At 37.6% G+C, this 23,038-nt stretch overlaps 1 protein-coding gene across 1 annotated transcript in view; it reads right to left on the reverse strand.

Annotated features, from left to right (window-relative positions):
- Positions 1-23,038, reverse strand: part of MGAT5B (alpha-1,6-mannosylglycoprotein 6-beta-N-acetylglucosaminyltransferase B) — a 267,796-nt gene that overhangs the window by 56,786 nt on the left and 187,972 nt on the right. The window contains exons 9-12 of the mRNA XM_014059247.2: positions 19,615-19,746; positions 7,936-8,069; positions 2,201-2,331; positions 164-169 (exon numbers count right to left, since the gene is read on the reverse strand). Coding sequence (XP_013914722.2) covers positions 164-169; positions 2,201-2,331; positions 7,936-8,069; positions 19,615-19,746 — 403 coding nt within the window. The remainder of the gene's footprint in view (positions 1-163; positions 170-2,200; positions 2,332-7,935; positions 8,070-19,614; positions 19,747-23,038) is intronic.

A 23,038-nucleotide genomic window follows, 5' to 3' on the forward strand; every position in this document is an offset into this window, starting at 1 on the left:
CTCACTTTGTAATAATTCATATTAAACTCCATTTTGAAAATGGTTATTTAAATGCATATAATCTACATATGAAAAGCATTACAGCGTTATTTGTTCTGCTATAATACATTACACACACACACACACACACACACACACACACACAATTTGTGACTTACTGTACCTGTAACTGGAAATCCATGTTGGCACATAGAGAGAAGCAAGAAGAGGTAAGATTGACTTCCTGTGTATAAAAGACAACAAACTAAAATGCTCCAAGATGGTGAAATACAAGTTATATGACCACGTAAAGAGCTTTGGTGGATCAGAACAGTCATTCATCAAATCTAACTTCCCCCAGCCTGGTGGTCACCAAACAAGCTGAATTTATAGTCAACCCATAGCAAATTCTTCTTCATTCTTGAAAAGGCCAGCAACATAGCTGTCATCACTCTTCCCCTGGAAAAAAATATTCTCCAAATAAAATAAAAAACAGAACCAATGCTATGAATGTTTTAGATGACTTATGTTTGAAGAGGTCAGCTTGAACGATCAAACATGGAACACAGAACTCATAAAGGTTGTGATTAATTTAGAATCTGATCTCGATTTATAGCATTAATGCTGGAAAATATGTGCTATGGTCAGTTGACCTGTATGGCTTGTCTTCTTATAGGAGAATTGAAATAATTTGATGTCATAAATAAATAAAGCAAACAAGCAAGCTTTGATTGCTGGTCTGTATCCTCAAGATATGAGCTTTGTAGCTTGAAGTCAGACCAATCATGATGTCAGACCTGCCATCTTTTCTTTTTAGGTTTCAGGCCTGCCACACTTTCAACTATTCATTTTCTATTGTGGGAAAATGGGAGGGGGGGTTATACGGAGTTGGGTGATATGTAGCCATAATAACATTCTTTCTTAGAAAGCCAAGGTCATCCTTTGTCTCTGCACCTTGCCGGAACTGGAAGGGTGGAAACTGCCAGCATAGCAGTGTACGATTGGACCATGTGATGGACTTGTGCGTGAGGGGGCAGGGTCTTGAATTTTCAACTGGATGGGAAAACCTGGAAGCTTTCAAATTCGGGTTTTACCAGATGTGCCAACATGGCTCTTTTAATAAATTGGAATTTTGAGGAATCCTTTGCATCAGACTCTGATTTACTTTTGGATGCTATTTGGAACCCAGACAAATGACTTTTTTCTCTCAATTCTACCCTCCATACCATACTGTACAATCAGGTTTTTGAAGGAGTGGATCCCCCATACAGTAGTTGATTGAAGGATTCTGGGAAAATCTTTTGGTTGCAGATTCAGAATCCTGTCCAAATAGTGCTTCTATTGAAAATTCACATGAAATTAACCCTAGGTACAGCTTTTTAACAGTTGATTTGGGGTTGTCTTGAATGTCAGTTTTTCTTCTCCTGGGCAAAATTCTCATTGAATGTCACCATAGCTTAAAACTTCCACCTGCTTTCCTATGACATTTATAAATGTCCCTGGGGCCATTATTAACATTAAGTAGTGCAAAGAATAAAAAATTAAGATAAACAAAGATTAAGGTCTGGACCGTCACAAAATCGATCTAATAGTTATAGTTTTCCCAGGTCAAATTAAAAATTCAAAGAACTCAACAGGGAGTGAAACTATGCAACTACATTTGGTATGAAAAAAGAGACTTGTGGATTCTGCACTCATAATTGGGCAGAATTAGCATGCAAGATGTGGTGTCTGAAGATGAGATGCTCTAGAAAGAGGTTCCCAAATTCTGCAGGACTGCAACACTTAAAATGGCACATACATGTATGTGGTTCTCCCCATCCCCACCCTCAATTAAACAAATAACTTCATTGGTGTAGGGTTAAGCAGGATATAAACATATCACTCTTAATCATTAATACGAAGGGCATTTTAAACTTCATTTAGTAACTGCCCTTCAAGGTTTGGATAGATAAAATCAGGAGCAAAACTCAGACCCAATTTTGACCCTGCTACTCCTTTGCCTATGGAAGCTGGATCAGGCTGGGGAAAGTGTATAAATTCACTATATAGGTTGAATCCCAATTTGAGGAAGTAAAGGATACATTCCTTATTTCACAAGTTCTTTGAGCTTATATCTAATGCACCCCAAAGGCATAAAAGGCATTTCAAACAGTGGTGAGGGATGAATGAGTTTCATTATTTATATGGTTGGGATGAAGTTCTTGTGTAGGCAACCCACCTTCCAAATGCTGGCTTCCTTCCCATAGACAACTGCCATATTGTTGGCCTTGTTGGATTTAATAAACTGCTTCTCAGTCACATTGAGCTCTTCTGACACAAACCCCATGAAAGAATTATCTGGTGTATGAGCTGTGGAGGAATAACATAATATGTTACTGTAACAGTGGAAATCTTCATCTCTCTCCCCTGAATAATACAATCTACCACACCTCCAATGAAATAACATTCCATTTCATTGGAACAGTATATACTTTGTAGAAGCTACATTGAATGTTGTGCTCACCCTAGATCAGGGGTATTTAATCTTGGCAACTTTGAGACCTGTGGACTTCAACCAGCGATGGTCCTGGCTTGAGAATTTTGGGAGTTGCAGAATCTTAAAGTTGCCAAAGTTGGACACCCCTGCCCTAGAGTTTCTACAATTTTTTTGATACTTTTATGTGTCATACCATGAAATATGGGATCATAAACATCATCAACATCAGAAGGGATCTTGGAGGTCTTCTAGTCCAACCCCCTGCTCAAGCAGAAGACCCTAGGGTCTATGCCATTTCAGGCAAATGGATGTCCAGACTCTTCTTAAAATCCTCCTGTAATGGAGCACCCACAACTTCTGAAGGCAAGCCATTACACTGGTTGATTATTCTCAGTATCAGGAAATTTCTCCTTAGTTCTAGGTTGATCCATTATATACTACCAATCCTCTGGTTAGCCACAAGAGAGGTGCTTTGTTAGTTTAGAAATCAAATACCCTTATTTTAAAAATGAATCTACTGATATATTTCACACCTTTCTTATCAGATACTTTTAATTCTGTTATAGAATATCCACTATTTTTGTTCATTAAACAAAATGCAATAGCTACAATAGCTGAATGAGCTGTCTGACAATTTTTAAAAACAAAGAGTCAGTCCTGGGGAAAAAAATGTTACTTTTATATAACAATTTATTTTGGCTCATAATTTGTACTTGGTATAACTGTTTAAAAAGGTGATTATAAACTTGGCTGGCCATACTAATTCTTATTATTGTTTGGAAAGTTTTCAAAGCTTTGATGATTTGGGCACACTTGATGACTTGTATTGATGCTAAAGTTGTATTTTTCCAAAATTCAAATGTTTGGGTAATTGAATTATTTTAGAACTGAAACACGTTGCAGGATTAATTCAACAAACTGCTATAGTTTGCAGTTTATAAGGTCAATTCAACTTCTGGTTCCGTGAGTAAAGGTTCATCCAAAATAACAATATGATCAAATAATTAATGGTAATTTCTTAAAACTAAGTACTATCTGCTATTAATTCTGTTCCTGGATCAGTGATTCATCAGATTTTCATGAACATCCCATATTTATTGGGAGAAAATAAAAGAGGAATAAAAGAAAGTGCAACAATACTAGCTTTGGAGAAAGGGAACAATGATAGAGTATGTTTAATTCTCAGTGCATTTTGTAGACTATGTGCCAAAATATCACATGGACTTCCAGATGTCAGATTTCATCTGCTCTAATAGTAAGGAATCATAGAAGCTGCAGTCCATTGACATCTGGAGAGCTATAGGCTGCTCATTCCAATCTTGAGTATGTATATATGCATGCTCACAACTTGGTTTGTGCAATTAGGAACATTCTTTCTCCTGAATTCAAGCCATTTATACAATATGTGATCCCAGCCATTTGTACAGTTTGTGTGCTTGTGTCCCAGTCACATATATAGTTTCTGTGAACATATATACAGTCAATCCCAAAGGTGCTTTTTGAAAAGGCAATTGGACTTTCTTTGTTTTGCCTTGGAGGCGTTTCCTTGAGGAACTGAAGATGCTTCTTGGATGAGAAGCAAAAGTCTTCAAGGGAAAAGCAAGAAAGTCCAGTTGCCTTTTGAAAAAGCTGCTTTGGGACAACCATGACCAGGCTGACTGAGAATCTCCATAGACATATATACAGCCTGTTGTTAACACTACTAACAGAATATAATGGCTGAAGAGAAAACAGAACCATTACGGAACCATTTCCTGAGGATCAACCTAGAGTCATTCCAAAACAAAACCTAGAAATAACCCTTTTGTCTTCTTCTCAATCAGGACAGTTTGCTGTAACCATATTTACTAATGGCTGCAAAATAAAATTGAGGGATCCCTGTACACTTTCTAATGTTGCTGAACTACCTCCAAACATTAGCCAGGTGTGCAGGCACTTCTGATATTCAGCAACATCTGAAAAGCAACAACCTCTGTTTCATCAACTATAAATGCCCTGCTCGCTAATTCATATTTTGAAAATCAAAAGAATCATTATGCTAAATTTACACATATTTTAATACCATTATTTTGTCTATACATTTTTAACCACCACTAATTCTGAGTCTGGCTTTGCTTTGACTGCCTCTTGACAGGAAAAAGAAGCACCAACCAGCATCTTCCTTGGTCTGCTTGCTTTCCCAGCATGTTGTCAAACTCAACAAAGAATTCATTCTTATCCTCTTTGCATGCTGTATTTCTTTTAAGAGATGGCAGGAAAGATCCACTGCTTCTTTTGCAATGCATTTAAATATATGCTAGAGCCAACCATAGAGAATGGCCTTTCTGAATAGTGGTTAACAATGCCAGAACCTTTATTAGAAAACACACTTTGTTTATTTAGAGATAATTCTTAATTCTCTGATAAAATCTTCCCATGAGCATATCCCTGACATAATATTACAAGCAAGAAAATTGTTATGAGATGATTACTGCTAAATGTCACCCTCAACCAATATATATTATTAGAGGAATTAGAATAGTGAGAGTTTTGGAATGATTGGGAGGACAGAAATTTCACTCTTTAAGAGTCACTCTTAAAATTCACTCTTGTTCACTTGGCAAGGGCATCCCAAAGGGTCAGAAGAGACAAAACAGGGGCAGTAACCAAACCTCTACCCTTTGTTTATGGGTATTGCATGGGGACATCCTTTCATTGGGAGATCCTGGGCTCATCTTCTCTCTCAGCCTGCATCATAAATTTATTATGAGGATAAAAGGGGATACAAAGAAAACCTGTGCTCTTTGCTAAAAGTGTATGCATAAAACATTTGTATACGATTGAAACTCTTGTGTCTGTAACTTTAACTGAGAAAAACAGTGTATCATAAGGCAACAATTTTTGAACCAAGATATCAAATGGGCTAATTTATGGAATCCATCCATGGAATCCACAACTCCTGTGGGATTGAAATTTGATAAATTTGTAGTTGCTTCTGTGCTGCCACACTGTTGCCCAGAGATTCAGTAGCCCGTCCTGCTCTAGCACTCTGGAGACCAGAGTGCTGCCTCTTCCTTGGCTGCTGGAGATCAAGTAAACTCATCCCACTCTAACCCTTTGGAGGCCAGGTAGACCAATCCCACTATGATCTAAGGAAAGGCAATCAGCCACAGGAAAGTTGTCAAGAAGTTGAAAATCGTTGTTACTGCCACTGCTTTTTTGCCTTTGGTCATTCTGGTTCTCTGTTTTGGTAAGAAAATATCTTTGAAACAATGACCCAACGGATCATAGGTTGTCTATTTTACAAATAAAATAGTAATATGGGATAAATCTGTCCTAACTGGAGCTAAATTGAGAATGTCATATTGTCAGTGGGAAACCCACAGATATGTCTAGCAGATCTCAAAGCTAACAAATAGGGCAAAGAAATCTATTTTGACTATAAGAGATTACCTGTGAAGCTAAGAATGAGTTAATCTCACTACAAAAAACTTTTCATTTCTAACCAATACATTGCTGATGCTCACCTCACTGATTTCCAGGGACCTGGCAACAATGAAGTCACCCGTCCTTAACTAAAACTAGAGGTACAGTCTTCAGGCCGCCCATAGCTGGCCTTCTTCCAAGAAACCTGCCTGCTTCTAACAATGATTTCTGGTTGTTGTCATTCCCCCACCCCATCTGTCTTTAACCTTCCAGTTGGAACTGTGTATTTTCCCACCCGCCTCTTCTGATAATTTATCATGTCTGCAGGGAATTCTGAGACCGATTCTGTGCAATAGAATATATCAAAGGAGGGAGCATAAGAAATCTAATATGATGCCGATCTATAAAAGCCCATTTGTTCCATTTCTCATTTGATCCTTAGATTGTTTTGACCACAACATCACATTCCTCTGTTACTGCTTCAATTGTTTCTAGCTAGGTGACAAATGATTGGTTATTTTGGAGAGAGAGAGAGAGAGAGAGAAAGAGAGGGAGAGAGAGAGAGAGACTTGCATGGGAATCATGCAGTGTCAGTCAAAACTCTTTCATTCAAACTATGCTGAGGAAAAAGGTAGATGCTGGGGTAGCCTGAAAACATAATTAACAGAACAGTAGGAGTGGGTAGTTAAAAACTAAAGTGAAAGCTAATTAAAATGGCAGGCCCCATTAAGCCAACTTATCATTGGGATATCATTGTCAAGGTTAAGGTCAGGTTGAATCAGCAAATTTGCCTATTGGGGCCCTTGGGAAATCAGCACAAGTTGCGGAATATCTTAACACAACAAGAGGTATCCCATGGAAAAAGATGTTTTTAGTTTTTATATTCGTGGTCCCTTTGGGAGTTTAGCATTTTTCACAGCTTCAACTTCTAGTTTCCAGAAAGAAATGTCAATCAGTCAACCTGATGCAAATTACTGGTTCAAAAATGTGATCAGATTTGGGCTGCCACAAAATCAGGGCCATCACTAGATGACAGAAAAATATTAGAATTATATGCATCTTTTAACTGCTTTCATGGGATCATCTGTGCAGCCCAGATCTAGTTTCCCCTGGTTCAATCAGCTGTGGTGAAAAAAAAAGGATCTGACCCATTACAGATTGATTACCTGGTCAGATAACGAGATCAGTAATTGATTGCTCAAAGTATAATCACCAAGCTTGTCTTAGAGCAAACAATGTTTTGAAGATGTGACTATGCTGAAACAAGAAGGACACACTAAAAGAGCTCAGATAATACATTTTTCTTTCCTTTATGGGTGTCCACTCCTCAAAAAGCAGAAATAAGAGAGAGGCTTACAAAGCACAGGTCTGGCACATAGGACAGACAGACAGCTCTGAAGCTTACAGAATTGGTGAGCCTCAACTCCAGGGGAGGAAAAACCAAGAGGATTTTTTTTGAGAAACTTGAACATGCCCAAAGAGCAACAAATTGTTCAACAAAGAACTACTTTTTTCCCCCATTGGAGACCTTCATACATTACTACTCTTATCTCAAGCTCCATGACCTTCACAGGACAGGACAGGATATAATGGAGCGACTCTCCATCACCTATTTCTTGCTATCTTATCTCTGATGAACCCTATTTGAAGCACTTCAGTTGAAGCCCCCCCCCCCACCACCACCACCCCAGGTTCATTCAGTCAGCTTCAAGTTGGTGAAAAAAGGAAGAACAACTCCCAAAGAATGTAAAAATTGAACAGGTCTTTTCTTCTTTCATGTAAGTGATTCATTGCTTGAGAGGAATGAATAGCGCATTGAATAGTGTTTAGATAGTGATCCATGCTTCATATAACTAGTCAATAGCAATGTTCAGCATTTTGGACCAGCTGAAGGATCCCAACACATTTCAAAAGGGACTTCAGACTGAACATAGTGGAGGAGGTTTGTTTTTTGGGTTCTTCACCTAAGCTTCCTGGAGATTTCTGTATTTCCACTCTGGAAACCTAGGAAGGTTCTTATCTTGTTATCCCACACCTCATGGTAACCACAATGAACATAAAAAATCACTTACGAAACATTGTCATGAACTGTTTAGGATGGAGGTTCCAATAGCCCCAGTTTGTTCGATATCCATGCAGAGTGGCATATTCCTCATGATTGTATGCAGGTTCAGTCCCAAAAGTATCGATTACTCGAACACGACATCTGTGTAAGGAAATAAGGGGGGGGCATAATAGTGACATCTTTGAAAGTCATGCTTTCTACTGCTTAAGTGGAAGAGTCCTATTATGGGATTTGGGAATCCTGTGATCTTCAAGGACTATTACAAACTTATTGCGCTAGGGACCTGTTTATTTGTTTGCTTGTTTCTTAGATGTATATCCTGCTTTTTGTTCAAAGGCTGCACTTACTATTCCTGCTTTCCATTGGTCCTCACAATAGTAACCAATAGGTGGCAGAAAGAAAGTGGTGCAAACATACCTAGTGAATTTCCATGGTTGAGGAGTACTCCAAACCTGGGTCTCTCCAATGCCAATCTAGCACCTTAACCACTATAACATACTAGCTCAATATTAGATTTGTGTCCAAGAATAGCCTTATTAGTCAGGCACTGAGGAAATGCAATGTTGGAAACAGAAGAATGCACACCCAGTGCTCTGCACAACTTCTCTTAGCACAAAGCAGAACCAACAGCCCTTAGGCTTATATAGCACTTCACAGTGCTTTACAGCTCTCTCTAAAGAGTTTACAGAGTCAGCATGATACCCACAACAACCTGGGTCATTTTACCCACCTCAGAAGGATGGAAGGCCAAATCAACCTTGAGCTGGTCAGGATTGAACTTCTGGTAGTTGGCATCAGCCATCAGAGTAATACATGTTATGCCCACATACTTTTTTTCCATTGATTCAATGAATCATGAAAGAATGAATGGGATCTGTTCTTTTTTTTTTAATGAGCATTTTAAAAAACAAACTTTTACAAATATTTACTTCCCTCCCCCCACCCTCCCCCCCAAACCTCTCCCAAACCTCCCCCAACCCAGAACCAATACAGGGTATAAATCTTTAACAAAACCAATCTAAAATACACTTTAAAAAAAAACCCAAAAACATAGTTAATAACATCTTTCAATTGAGCTTTAGCTCCTCCTTGCTGGACTAACTCTAGACAATTTATAATTCCTGGTCTCTAATCATAAGCTATCTGGAATTTCTTAGTCCCATATTTGTTTTGAGTATAGTCAATCCATGTTTTCCACTCCAATTTGTAACTCTCGTTTGAATGGTCCTTAAGTTATGCAGATATTTTGGCCTTCTCGGCTAGGTTTGTTACTTTCAATGTCCATTCTTGAATAGCAGGCAAATCTTCCTTCTTCCAGTATTACACCACCAACAATCTAGCTGCAGTTATTAAGTGCAAAATCAGATTAATCTCTACAACTGTACAATCAGTAATTATACCTAACAAAAATAACTGAGGGGTAAACTTTATCCTTTTTAAAAGAACATTTTACATAATCCACCATATTTTTATCCAAAATGCTTTAACCTTTTTGCAAGTCCACCATATGTGAAAATATGTAGCGTCCACACAATCACATGTCCAGCATTTAGGTTGTAAATTTGGATACATAGAAGCCAATTTTTTAGGATCTAAATGCCATCTATTAAACATCTTATAAAAGTTTTCTCTCAAGTTTTGGGCTTGTGTAAATTTTACATTTCTTATCCAAATCTTTTCCCATGTATCCAACATTATTGGTTCTTCAACATTTTGAGCCCATTTTATCATACAGTCTTTAACTAATTCTGTTTCCGAGTCCATTTCTATTAATACATTATATAATCCCTTTATATGCATTAGACTTTGATCTGTAATTTGTTTAAGTAAATTATCCTTGACTTGCATAAAGCCAATTTTTTGATCTATTTTCCATCTGGCCTGTAACTGCCCATACTGAAACCATGTTTGAATTACCTTTTCCTCTTTTAGTACATCCAAGGGTTTTAATTGTGGTACACCTCTTTCTAAGGTAAGAAGCTGTCTGTTAGTAGTTACATCCTATTTTTGTACTATGTTCATATTTTCTATTGTGTGTCTGGGAATTGCCCACATGGGTATCTTATCATTTAGTTTGTATTGATATTTTTTCCAGACCCGCAGTAGAGCATTCCTTAAAATATGACTTTTGAAATTCTTGTCCACCTTTTTGTTATATAGCAGATAAGCATGCCAACCATATACCAAATCATGCCCTTCAATATTAAGTATTCTATCATGTTAAGTTAATCCAGTCACTAATTACAGATAAAACTACTGCTTCATAATATAGTTGTAAATTGGGTAATTTCAAGCCTCCTCTCTCACGCACATCTTGCATTATTTTTAGTTTTACTCTCGGCTTCTTCCCTGCCCATACAAATTTATTAATGCTCTTCTGCCATTCTAGCAGGCTCACATCTTTTTTGAGTATTGGTAACGTTTGAAAAAGAAATAAAAATTTAGGTAGAATATTCATTTTCACTGCTGCTATTCTTCCCAGCAAAGATAACTGTCGTTTCTCCCATTTTTCATCTCTGTCTGTATACTATGCCATAGTGGTTCGTAATTGTACTTGTATAACTTCCCATTTGAGGTTGAAATATAAACTCCTAAATATTTGACTTTTTTAACTATTTCACATCCTGTCATTCCTTCTAGTTCATCCCTTTGTTTAGTGTTCATATTTGTAACTAGTATCTTTGTTTCTCCTAAGTTTATTTTAAATCCTGACACTTGGCCATATTGATTGATCATATTCATTAAAACCTTACTAGATTCCTGTGGTTGGGTTAATGTTATAACCAAATCATCCGCAAACACCCATACTCGATATTCTTGCTGCCTAATCTTGATTCCTTGTAAGTCCTCTGAACCCCGTATTTTATTCAACAATAGTTCCAAAGTTATGATAAACAATAATGGGGATAAGGGACAACCCTGCCTTGTACTTTTCTCAATTTTAAATGAATCTGTTAGACTTCCATTAACTATGATTTGAGCTGTTTGTTCCTGATATATTGCTTTAATTGATTGTAAAAAGTGCTCTCCTATTTGCATTTTTTGCAATATTTTCAGCAGGAATTGCCAATTCACTCGATCAAAGGCTTTCTCAGCATCTAAAAATATAAGTGCAGCAGGGATTTGGTTGTTCTTTCCCAGGTATTCTAATGTATTGACAATTAGTCTTACATTACTTCTCATTTGTCTCCCTTGAATAAAACCTGTTTGATCATTATGGATCAATTGCTGAATAACCAACATTAACCTATTCGCTAGTATTTTAGTAAAAATTTTATAATCTATATTGAATAATGATATAGGTCTATAATTTTTTGGTTGAGTAAAATCTTGATCTTCTTTAGGTATCAGGGATATGAATGCTGTCTTCCAAGATGGGGGTACCTTCCCTTCCACTTGATCTTATTAAATAATTCCTTAAGAGGTTCTACCATTTCTAATTGTAAATTTTTGTAATAAGCCACCGTCAAGCCAACTGTACCCGGTGCTTTCCCTGCATTTAGCTGTTTAATTACCTGGAGAATTTCCCCCGAAGTTATTGGTTGATTCAGCCTTTCCCTCTGCTCGTCTTTAACTATGGGTATTTTTTCTTTATCCAGGTATCTATCTATATCTAAGCCTTGAATTTTATCATTCGTGTACAATCCTATAAAGAATTCACGAAAGACTCTTTGAATCTCCTCCTGTTGGTACACTTCCTTCCCTTTATAATGTAATTTTGGTATATTGCGAGATTTCTGTTTTTTCCTAATCAAATATGCTAACCATCTACCAGATTTATTTGCATTACAGAAGGTGTTGTGTTTTGCATATAGCAAATTGGTAGCCACCTGGTCTGACATCAGCATATTAAATTGCTTTCTTAATAATGTGATTGTTTCTTTAATCTTTTTGTCTCCTGGTTTTAAGATTAACTCCTGGTCTCTCTTCCTAATTTCATCTTCAAGTTCAATTCTCTTTCCCCCCTGTTTGTGTCTATGTAATCTATTTAAATTTATCAAAACTCCTCTCATATATGCTTTTACTTGCATCCCATACCATTTCCATAGATGTACCCTTATTCATGTTGAAAAGAAAGTATTCTTTTAACAATTTTTTACATTCATTAATATTTTTCTCATATCTAAATAAATTTTCATTCAGTTTCCAAGGCCTTCTTGCTTGGATCCCAACTCCCAACTCCATCCAAACTGGGTTATGATCTGATAAGGCTCTGGAACATATCTTCGTCTTCTTTACCCTAGAAAGCAAATCATTGGTTGTTAGTATAAAGTCAATCCTAGAAAAGGATTGATATCTATCAGAAAAAAAGGTGAAGTCATATTCTTCTGCATTCCTTTCTCGCCAGATATCTCTCAATTCAAAATCATCTATCATGTCGAAAAAGGACTTAGATAGTTTTGCTCGCATTTGGGTATTTTGCCGGGAAGCCTTCTTATCTTTCTTGGTATCCATAACGCCATTCCAATCACCCAATAATATGCAGGATCTATAGTCCCAATGTACTAACTTAGCATGAAGCATTTTATAAAATTTGTCTTGTTGTAGATTGGGAGCATATATTCCCAATAGCAGTATCCTTTTCCCTTCTAATACCAGATCTATTGCAAAATATCTTCCATGGGAGTCTGCTTCAATTAATTCAGCTTTCATATCCTTTCTTAAGTAGATAACTATACCATTTTTCTTCTCTGTGACAGAAGCTATAAAGTGTTGTCCAAGTCTTGTATTAATCAAGTATTTTTGATCAGTTGATCTAATATGAGTCTCTTGCAAGCAAATTATGCCATTCTTGAATTGTTTAAGATAGTGGTTTATTTTCTTCCTTTTCTGTGGGGAATTTAAGCCATTAACGTTCCAAGTTAGGAACTTAGTTGTCATCTTTAGTTCCCGGAAGCTTTTTAAGAGCCATCTGAACATCCTGAAATTTAATCTTCAGCCTGGTTCCTCCCACTGCTTCTAGACTAAGACCTGTAGCTTCTGGAATGGTGGCATGTGTTTGTTGTGATTGTTGCTTTTTTAATTCTTGTTCCATTTGCCTGGTAATCACACAGGTTTGTCTTTGTTCCTTGGCTCCTTGTACCTCTGAGAGAGGAAGCTGATCCAACCTTGTTGATACTTGAGTGATTTGCTGTCTATCCTGTCCTTCTTGTTCTCTTTCTCTGGGTCCAGGAGGGGGGGATGTCCAGTCTTCAATATGTTATAGTAGAAATCTTGGGCCTTCCATACTGAATTAAGATGGTATCTTTGCCCCTGATAGGTGAGTGCAAGTCCGGCTGGCGTTTCCCATCTAAACAGTATCTGACAATTTTTAAGCTCTTCGACTAAAAAAGCATAGTCTTTTCTAGATCTCAACATTTTAGGTGGTATCTCCTTCAAAACAGTCACCTCCTGACCCCCAATTTGAAGCTTAGTTTTGTAAGACTCTTGCAGTATCGTATTCCTCATATGTCTAGTAGCAAAGTACACCACAATATCTCTTGGTAATTGCTTTCGTCTTGCAAGCCAGGAGTTGACACGATAAACCTTTTCAATTTGCCATACATAATTCCCTCCTGGTCTTCCCATCAGTTGGTCAAAGGCTTCAGAGAGAATCTGCTTCAGATTTTCTTGATTTTTCTCTGGAAGGCCCCTTCTCCTTAAAGCAAATTCCATTTGTCTATACTGTAACATTATAATTTCATTTTCTGCATCGCTAACCTTTTGTTGAACCACATCCATCTTCATTGCCAGATTAATATTAGAGTCACTAAGGTCTTCTAATCTGTCTTCAATTCCCGATACATAGTCAGAGAGGCAATTAAAAGCCACCAGGATATCATCTCTAATTCCTTGATTGCGAGTCATAAGCTCTTCAAACTGTTCTTTGTGAGCAGCAGATATCTCTTCCTTAATTTTAACTTCCATCGCAGCTGCATGATTTTTTAAGGCTTCAACTAATTCTTTCTGCAAAATTTCTCTGGTCAGAGGCTCCCCTGCAGAAGTAAGTGGGGGGAGTAATGACTGTAATTTAGTAGTGGGAGCTGCCAGTGCTTTTTGATGCATTGGGGGGGGGGAAACTTTTACTTAGAAGCCATTCCAGGTTTAATCTTCTTTAGCCAATTAGTAAGTCCAGGCAAGCCAATTATACAGCAATTGCTATTTAGTTTGATAATAAATCACTTCCTGATCTTTAAATGTTCTGAGCTCCGTAAGAATGTCATCAAAGCCTGACCCCTCCTACAAAGCTGCTCGCCGCCATTTTGTGTGTCTTTCAGCAAGTGATTGTCAGAAGGAATTCTTTAAAAATGAAGCTAAGGATTTATACATACAATTAGGAGTTCGCGAGTATTAGTTCAGCTCGTCTTGGAGTCAGCAATAAGTTAATCTTTGTGCTGAGTATGAGCGAAGGCCTTCGTTCTGCAGCAAAAGACAGAAGAAATTCTTGACGCAGAGGTACTATGCTACCGGGTGCCCTCCCTCCCTTCCCAGATTTATAGTCTGGGAGGGTTAGTTGGAGTTCTGCCCAAGCATAGTTTCTCGCCTTCTCCTTCTAACCCCGAAGAAGAGATAAACAAACTGCTAAACAGTTGATGAATGCTGTTTAGACAGTTTAACACAGCCAAGATTCCAGAGCTGTTAAAAACAACAACTCCTGTCAGGCCCCGCCCACTGGAAGCTTGAATGGGATCTGTTCTTGAAGATAGCTAAAAGCCTCTTTTTCTTGAGAAACCATATTCATGAATGTTAATAGGAGAAGCCAATATTGTTATGTAACAATAAGATTATAAGACCAGCATTGGCTTGTTTTTGGGTGCAATTCAAGGAGCTGGTTGCAATATTTAAAATCGCCTTCCATCCTTCCAAGATGCGTAAAATGAGGACCCAGATTGTTGGGAGCAATAGGCTGACTCTATAAATTGCTTTGAGAAGGCTGTAAAAGCACTGTGAAGTGGTATATAAGTCTAAGTGCTACGGCTATTGTTTGGGGCCTGGTTATCCACCAGACCAGTTCACTCTGAACAGAATCCATTTGCCTGAGGTATTCTACTCAGAAGGATTACTGACAGTCCTCACCAACCAAAAGTGGCAATGAGAGGAAACCTGGAGGTTAGCATTTTCTGAGATTTCCCCTTCTGTGAAAAGCCCCACCACCAGCTCTAAAGATCTCTCCTCCACCCTCACTCCTGATGCTCAGAAAGGCACTCAAAACTTGGATTTTCCAACATGAATTAGAAATAAGCCTCTGTGATGTGTAATCTGGTATAAAATAGCCCAAATGCTTTATGATTATGGGATGGAATTGTTACAGTTTGAATGATTATGTTACATTTTGATGTTTTTGGTATATGCTTATTGTATTATTGATAGATGCTTTGTATTTTGTGGCTTGTGAACTGCTTAGAATTGAGCTAATGGAACTAGCAACAAACAAATGTTAATGCAGACAAAGGAGAAGCTCTAAGACTCTCTTTTCCTTGAGAAACCATATTCACGAATTTTAAAAAATGTGCTTTTAAAACAGAGCTTGCAAAATGCAGAATAGCATGCAGCAAAGACAATCGGAGCCACTAGACTTCATGGAGCTTTTACTATTAAACTTGCCACTCCATTAATCTACAGTCAACTCCATGTATATTTTACACTTAAAAGCTTGTGCAGTGAACAATATCGGTCTGTAAACAGCTTCTGCAATCACATATTTCTTCAGAGAAGGAAGACAGCTGTTGGATCAAAAGAAAGTGTAAAGCGAAGGGCAGGGGAGAGAAAAGATCTCAAGCAATACCTCCCCCCCCCAAAAAAAGCACAAAGACCCTCTCACCACAAATCTGGATGGGTGACAGATTTCAGTTCCCATGGAAGTACATTAAAAATCAAAATGTTATATTAAAAATTATGTGCAATGGATGCTAGTTTGAATCACGGAATCTAGCCTGCATTATCTCTGTGTATGTACTGACAGTGCATCTATGTGTTTTTCTTCAATCTTCTCAATCTACTTCATAACTACATAGCCTCTAGTCCCCTAGAGTAATATTATGTCCTCCCAAACACCCTTAGAATGGATGGGAATTGTTTTGTCCCATTTAGGGAACTGTAAGGTAAATGTAAGGATCATTATTACGGTAGTGTCTTTCTCCATTAAAATTCCCCATTCAACCTCTCCCTCTAAACATAAAGTGAGCCAAGAACTAGATTCTACCCATTCTACTGATGTTTGAATTCATTCACCCAATTACCCAGGTATTGGATAGGACCCCCCTCCCTCTTTCAATTAAATCACCGTGTTTTAAAATAAGTCTAAAAAATCCAATTTCATTTATAGTTGCACAAGAATTCTTTTTTCTCTATCTGTACATTGTGGTTTTTGTTTCTATTTGCCAATCAAAGATGGATGTATAATGTTAATAGTACAAAGAGAGTTGTTCTGGAAGCATGCAACCACCAATATGCATAGAAGAGAAAAAAGAGATGGAGTCTTCTCATTGTTTTCACCCTTCTTCTGGGCTCCCCCTTGCATGGAATATCTATGGATGAGCCCTTCCACTGCATGCTATAGTGACTCTCTAGGCTGCACAGGCACTGGAGGGGAGGAGCTTATTTTCTTATCCCTCCCCAAACCTCACACACCTTTGAATATTCTCAAGCCAATCAAAAGAGGTTGGGATTGGGAGAGGAAGAGAGCAAGATCTGAAAATACAGCAAATACCAAACAAGGATCAGAGTCCCAACTCTGCTCTTTTAGTCAACCAAAACACATAAAGAAAATTGATTTATAATAAAAGTCATAACATGATCTAATATTTTTGAACAAAAATCAAAAAGGATAGCGGAGGTGGCAAGTGGGAGAAGAATAAGATACCATCGGTGCTAAAATGACATCACAAAATTTTGCTAGCAAATGATCTGGCAAGTGACAGAGAGTTGGGTCATTTTGCTTTGTTTTCCTCTACTTTTTATACTGGGGGAAAGGGGGAAAATAAATATGACTTTGTCCCTTTAACAGCCACTTTTTCTTTCGTTTGTGATGTTTACAGAATACATTTACAGAAGGCTGATCCACTAGTTCCCCCTGCTCTCTAAACGCACTGAACACCCAAACTCTTCCCTCCTCCCTTGAAAGCCTGTGGTAGATGATGATGGTGGTGGTGGTGGTGGTGATAATTGCTCTTATGAGAACAATATATAACTTTGCCCTTTGCTCTTTTGCTCATTGTAAGCACAACATAATATGTGACAATGTCAGCTGGAAAACAGAATGGAGGACTATTGAGGGTGCAATTGACCAGCTGTCACAGTCATGGAGATAATCAAGGTTTGGAAATGGAAGTGTAAATCTTAAGGATGTGTTGGAAATGTACTTCTCCCTGCTTGAAATGAGAAAGAAAGGCTAAATGTTCAAGCGATTTTCAGTTTCAGACACATTCAAAATTTGGAATAACTGCATATTATAGTGATGTCCAGGTACAGCAGGGAATAGTGCAATCCATTTTGTTCCCTTGAAAAAGCAAACAACGAAACCCATTTATTAAGAGAGAACCATTGAAACAAAATCACTCTAGCTTCTATTCTGAGAAGTGCCAAATACTGGCTACAGATTTCAAGTGAATTGGTACTCTAGGCAGAAAAAATAGAATTTAAAGATTCAGCATGGTGAGTACCATCCAGCAATATTAGCAGGGAATGCTGCATGTATAAATAAGGCAAGTAATCGAATCAATATTCTGTGGCCTTCTTCCCTAAAAGTACATGAAAATATACATGAAAGTACATGATAGTAACCAAGGCACGTGGAAGATTCAGGATCACAAAACACATTGTATAAGTTGTGCCCTGCACAAAGGCATTTCATGATACAGGGCTTCCTGCTTGAGCATGGGGTCTCCAAGGTCTCTTCCAGTTCTATTATTCTGTAATCTGTACCTAGAAGAGGGGTGTCCAAACAAGGGAACTTTAATTCCCCATGCTGGCTGGGGAATTCTGGGAGTTGAAGTCCACAAGTCTTAAAGTTCCCAAATTTGGACACTTCCCTCCTCCCTAGAAGGACACTAGTTGCTTCCAAAGCCACATAGCACCATTTTATAGAAAGAGGCCATCTGTGAAACTGAAGGGGGTGCAATATTTTGAATATTTTAAATATTTAAATATTTAGAATATTTAAAATATTTAGAATATTTAGAATATTTAAAATATTTAAAATATTTAAAATATTTAAAATATTTAAAATATTTAAAATATTTAAAATATTTAAAATATTTAAAATATTTTAAATATTTAAAATATTTAAAATATTTAAAATATTTAAAATATTTAAAATATTTAAAATATTTAAAATATTTAAAATATTTAAAATATTTTAAATATTTAAAATATTTAAAATATTTAAAATATTTAAAATATTTAAAATATTTAAAATATTTAAAATATTTAAAATATTTAAAATATTTAAAATATTTAAAATATTTTAAATATTATTTTAAATATTTTAAATATTTAAAATATTTTTAAAATGTGGTTTTTTTGGGAGGGGATGCTAAGTGGAATTCTGCACAAGGGTGCTTTGTATGTCAGCCATGACCCTGGAAAGACTACAAATTGGTGTGTAAGAGGAATAAATCAAGGGTGAAATCCTCCTGGTTCAGCCCGGTTTGGATTAACCAGCAGGGACAATTGGCATCAGTTCTCCGAACCGGTGGCAAAAATCCCTGGTGGCCCCACCTGGTTGCCCTGTCATCGCCCACCTGGTCGCCCTGTCACCGCTCACCTCTTCCAGCCTCTTGACCCGCCCACTCAATCCGAACGTTTCTTCTTCTTTTCACAGCAGAGCTGCTGCAGCCCGTCCCTTTAAGATAGTTCCCAGGAGGGAGGGGGCCAGGGGGGACCATAAAGGGAGCAGCAGCTCTGCTGTGAGTGGACTCAGACATATTTTTTCCTACCAGGTTTTGTGGGTGTGGCTTGGTGGTGGTGGGGTCGTGTGAGTGGCTGTGGCCATGAATGACATTGAGTTGGCCATGCGCACTCAGTCACAGGACCCCACCACCAAGCCACGCCCACAGAACCGGTAGTAAAAAAAATTGAATTTCACTATTGGAATAAATAGCAATGGGTCGAAAGGAAGAAATCAAAGGAGGAAAAAAAATGTTCTGTGTCTGTGAAATTAGGAAAGGGGGGGGGGATGATGTAACAGATTGAAATAAAGATAGTGTGGTTAGTGACTTTAAGCATGGACTATCTATATTTATGATTATAGGGATTTAATGCAGTTTCATTCAATAATTGGTTTTCAGTAATTTACAAAAGGGGTATACTATAAATTATACAGTGTATTTATTTCTTTATTATTTATTATGACATTTATTTGCTGCCCAGCTTGTATCCAACAACTCTGGGTGGCTTACAACATATTACATTATAATAACAACTTCACAGAAATGAAAATGTAATCATGACTACATTCTTAGAAGAAATGCCCATACATATTCTAGTTACAGTAGATACATTTTCTATATCAATCCCAGAACTCCTGCTTTAAAAAAAAATCCCTTCTCTACTTAAATTAGCAAGGAGGATCCTGATCTTATTTCTACGGGAAACGGATTCCACACTAGTAAACTTGTATATCTGCCAGCCAGTTCTGTCATTATCCCTTCTCCCAGATATGTTGCAAGAGGGTCAGGAGATGGCAGAAAATAGCCCCAGTTCTTACCTGTATTTTTTAAAGGAGAGGCCCATATGCTGCTTCATCTGCTGCAGTCCATGGTAGTCCGTATAAATGAGATCAAAGGGCAAAGGAACCATCAAGGGACAATTACCTCGACCAGGTGGCACTCCTAAGTTACTGGAGAAAATAAAGGGATAAGTTGCATTTGTGCACAGAGGAAAAGAAATAGGACCATCTGTTCAGAAGAATTAACACTGTGAAACCATTTACTATTATACATAGGCGGGGTTCACACAACCCAGTTAAAATAGGTTTGTTTGTGATTCAATAAGTTATACAGGAACCCAGCCATAGTGTGTGAACCAAACCACAACATAAAACTGCGATACTGATAGGTGAAAAAAAAAAGGATATTTTTATTAACAAAAATTCTAGGTTGGAGGTGTTATATGAAGTTGGCCATAGTGAAATAAGTAAGGGAAAGGTTCTAAGCTGAACCATCAATTTCCAAGAAAGAACCAACAAGCCCACAGTGCCTGAAAGCCTTAATTCAAATCATGTTCACTGGAAATTCAGTGGGGCTGTCTCCCAATTAATTGCTTATATGGTTATAGCCAGATTTATTGCCTAAGGCTGTGTTTTCAGAGAGTAGGTCACAGACTCCCCAGGGTGCATAAGGCAATGAATGAGGGTCACCCAAAATGCCTCTCCTTGCAGGATGTATACAAAACAAGGTAAGGATTGCAGAACTCTCAATCTTCTATGTGGTTCTTTAAAACTCTTTTTAGTGGATAAGGAATTCTGCACAAGACTTTTATGCAAAACCTTATCAGACCTGATTTTGTGCAGTGGGGACTATGAAGGAGAGGAGAGGAGGAAGGTAGCAAAAAAAGATGGGGCCTGTGATTTCAGTGAAACTGAGTTGGCAGAGAAGGTGCCAAGAAGAATTGACAGTCTGCCCATGTTTTGTAAATTGTAGCATTTTAAGTGAACCTAATTTAAGGCAAAGGAGCACATTTTTATTTTTTTCTTCTCCCCGCCCCCTTCCTGACTTCCAGGTTTCAGAAAGAGTTTGCCATATGGAAAAATAAGAAAGATCATGCTTCCCATTAGAATATAATGGGAATATATGGGAACATAATATAGAATACGTTTTTACATTTTATTGGGTTTGGTTTGATTTTATGTATGGCTCTAGCATTGTTTTATATGATATGTAAAAAATATATGATTAAATATGATATATATTTATTTCTTGCCTAGCCCTAACTTACATTCACTTCTCCATCCATAATCAACATAGTATTAGGGAGGTAGCCTAAGAACTATGGTTGTTCTCTGCCAAGCAGTATGAATTTTTTTTACTGTGTAGCTATGGCGCTGTGTCACAAATGAATGAAAACTATGTATTATGTCTGGAAGAATTGACTTGCTGGTATTGGAAATTACCAGGACAGTATTAAAATGCATATTACTAGGTAACATATCTCTGTGGCTAGTGGTTACCATGTGGATACCAGGGCAACACATTGCCCTAAGGTTATGGACATCACCCAGAAAATTGCAACACCAAAGAATACTGCCAACCTTGACACACAGAACATCTTAAGTGGCATCCAAGTGGGGAGAGAATTTTAATTGAGATGCAACTGCATCAATCTAGCGGGAAGGAGATTTACAACCTAAATGGTTCCAAATTATTGCACCTGTATTATTCTGGTGTGAATATCTACTACAAGCAATAGGATTCACAGCCGATAATGGATAAAACAACTCAACAACATCCTTTGAAGCAGTCTGGGCTGTATTGCCATTTTAAACCTGCAAAGGAACCTTATCTTGTGTATATATTCTACTACACTTGTTTGATTTCTTGATAATGTGTGGGAAATAACTGTGCTGGCTTACGTGCTTGTGATGGGTTTGACACTATTCGCTTTTTTTTTTTATAGAGGCTTTTCTATGGCCTTGGTTTGCATTAAGGAGGCAGCCTTTAGAAAAGGGTATTCCTTGAAAACTGACAGATCCCTTAATTCAATGAATTCATACTAATTCCTATCATTTTGGCCCTAATGCACCAAAGAGATATGCAGTGAAGACAAAACAGACCATTTTTTTCATACTGAACCACAAAACCCCCAAAAGAGACTTCCTCATCTTGGCGGGTGATCTAAATGCCCAGATTAATAAACTGTGGTTTGCCTGGAAATAATTGTGAGCACATTTGGGTCTGGTAGCATGAACAAAAATGGCTTGGATTGCTCTTCATCATTAAACTCACTGGTCATTTGCAACAGTTTATTCCAGCCAAGCCCAATCATCAATTAACTTCATATTCACAAGCACTAAGCGGTGCTTCTACATTCTATTTCTATTCCTGATTGGCAAACACTTTAGGTCTGCTGCTAATGATGTCCAGTTGTTGAAAGGTGCAGAAGAAGGGTCTGATCATCACATGGTTTGATGCAGGATTAAACTGAAATTGAAAGCAATATCACGCTGCCATCGTAACTCCTGTTGAACTTGCTACCACTTCAACAACACCATGAAGTGTTTCAGATAGCACTGTATAACAGATCTGAGGTCCTGCTCCCAGATCAAGGTGATGACAATGTGGAGGAGCAGTGGTTTGAAATCGGAGACACCATCAACAAACCAAGAGAAATTATCTGCCCTTGTGGGGAGAAAGACTGTACTTAAAAACAGATGACTGGAGAATCTTGCAAATCCAACAAAGCCCCCCCCCCAAAAAAAAACCCAACCCAACAACAACCCCAAACCCCTGAAAAACAAATCTGTTAAAAAAAACTAGAAGTGAGAAGGAGCCTTATGTGGATAACATAGCTGCAGAGGTGCTGGCAACAGCTGGCACTGTGACCAAGAGACATTCTTTTCAACTTGGAAAATATTATCAGTAAAGGCCAGTGGTCTCAGAATGAGCATTTGCAAAGCAACTTGGTGAGTTGCTAAAACAGCCAGAAAATTCTACAATGCCGGAAACTGTATTTTGATTTAGACTTAAAATGTGATCCATCAGCTGTATTAGATTGGGAACTAGTTGATCCAGGACCATCCTCCAATATTGCCTGTGAACCTGAGCCAAATAAAGCAGAGAACAATGCAATATTCAACCGCTTGAAAATGGCAAAGCTGCAGGACCTGAGCAAGTCCCCTTGGAAACAATGAAGGCAGATTGGCCTGTAGCACAGGCTATTCTCAACCGTATGGAAAGAACAGGTCCTTCTTGACTGCAAAACTGATATGGTGCTCATGTTTGAAAAGAGTAATAAATACAATATGAAAATTAACATGGAATCAGTCCTCTTTTAACAGTTGGAAAGATTCCTTTGCAGATTGTCAGAATATAATTATATAGCCACTCTTTGTTTAGAGGTTATCTTCCATAACAACTATTCACAAATACAATAGTATTTTTTTTTTAAAAAAAACTCATTTTCCAATCCATGTA

The sequence above is a fragment of the Thamnophis sirtalis genome, unplaced genomic scaffold, assembly GCF_051295495.1.
Source record: "Thamnophis sirtalis isolate CommonGarterSnake01/CBP01778 unplaced genomic scaffold, rThaSir2_p1.2 scaffold_3, whole genome shotgun sequence".
Taxonomy (NCBI): domain Eukaryota; kingdom Metazoa; phylum Chordata; class Lepidosauria; order Squamata; family Natricidae; genus Thamnophis; species Thamnophis sirtalis.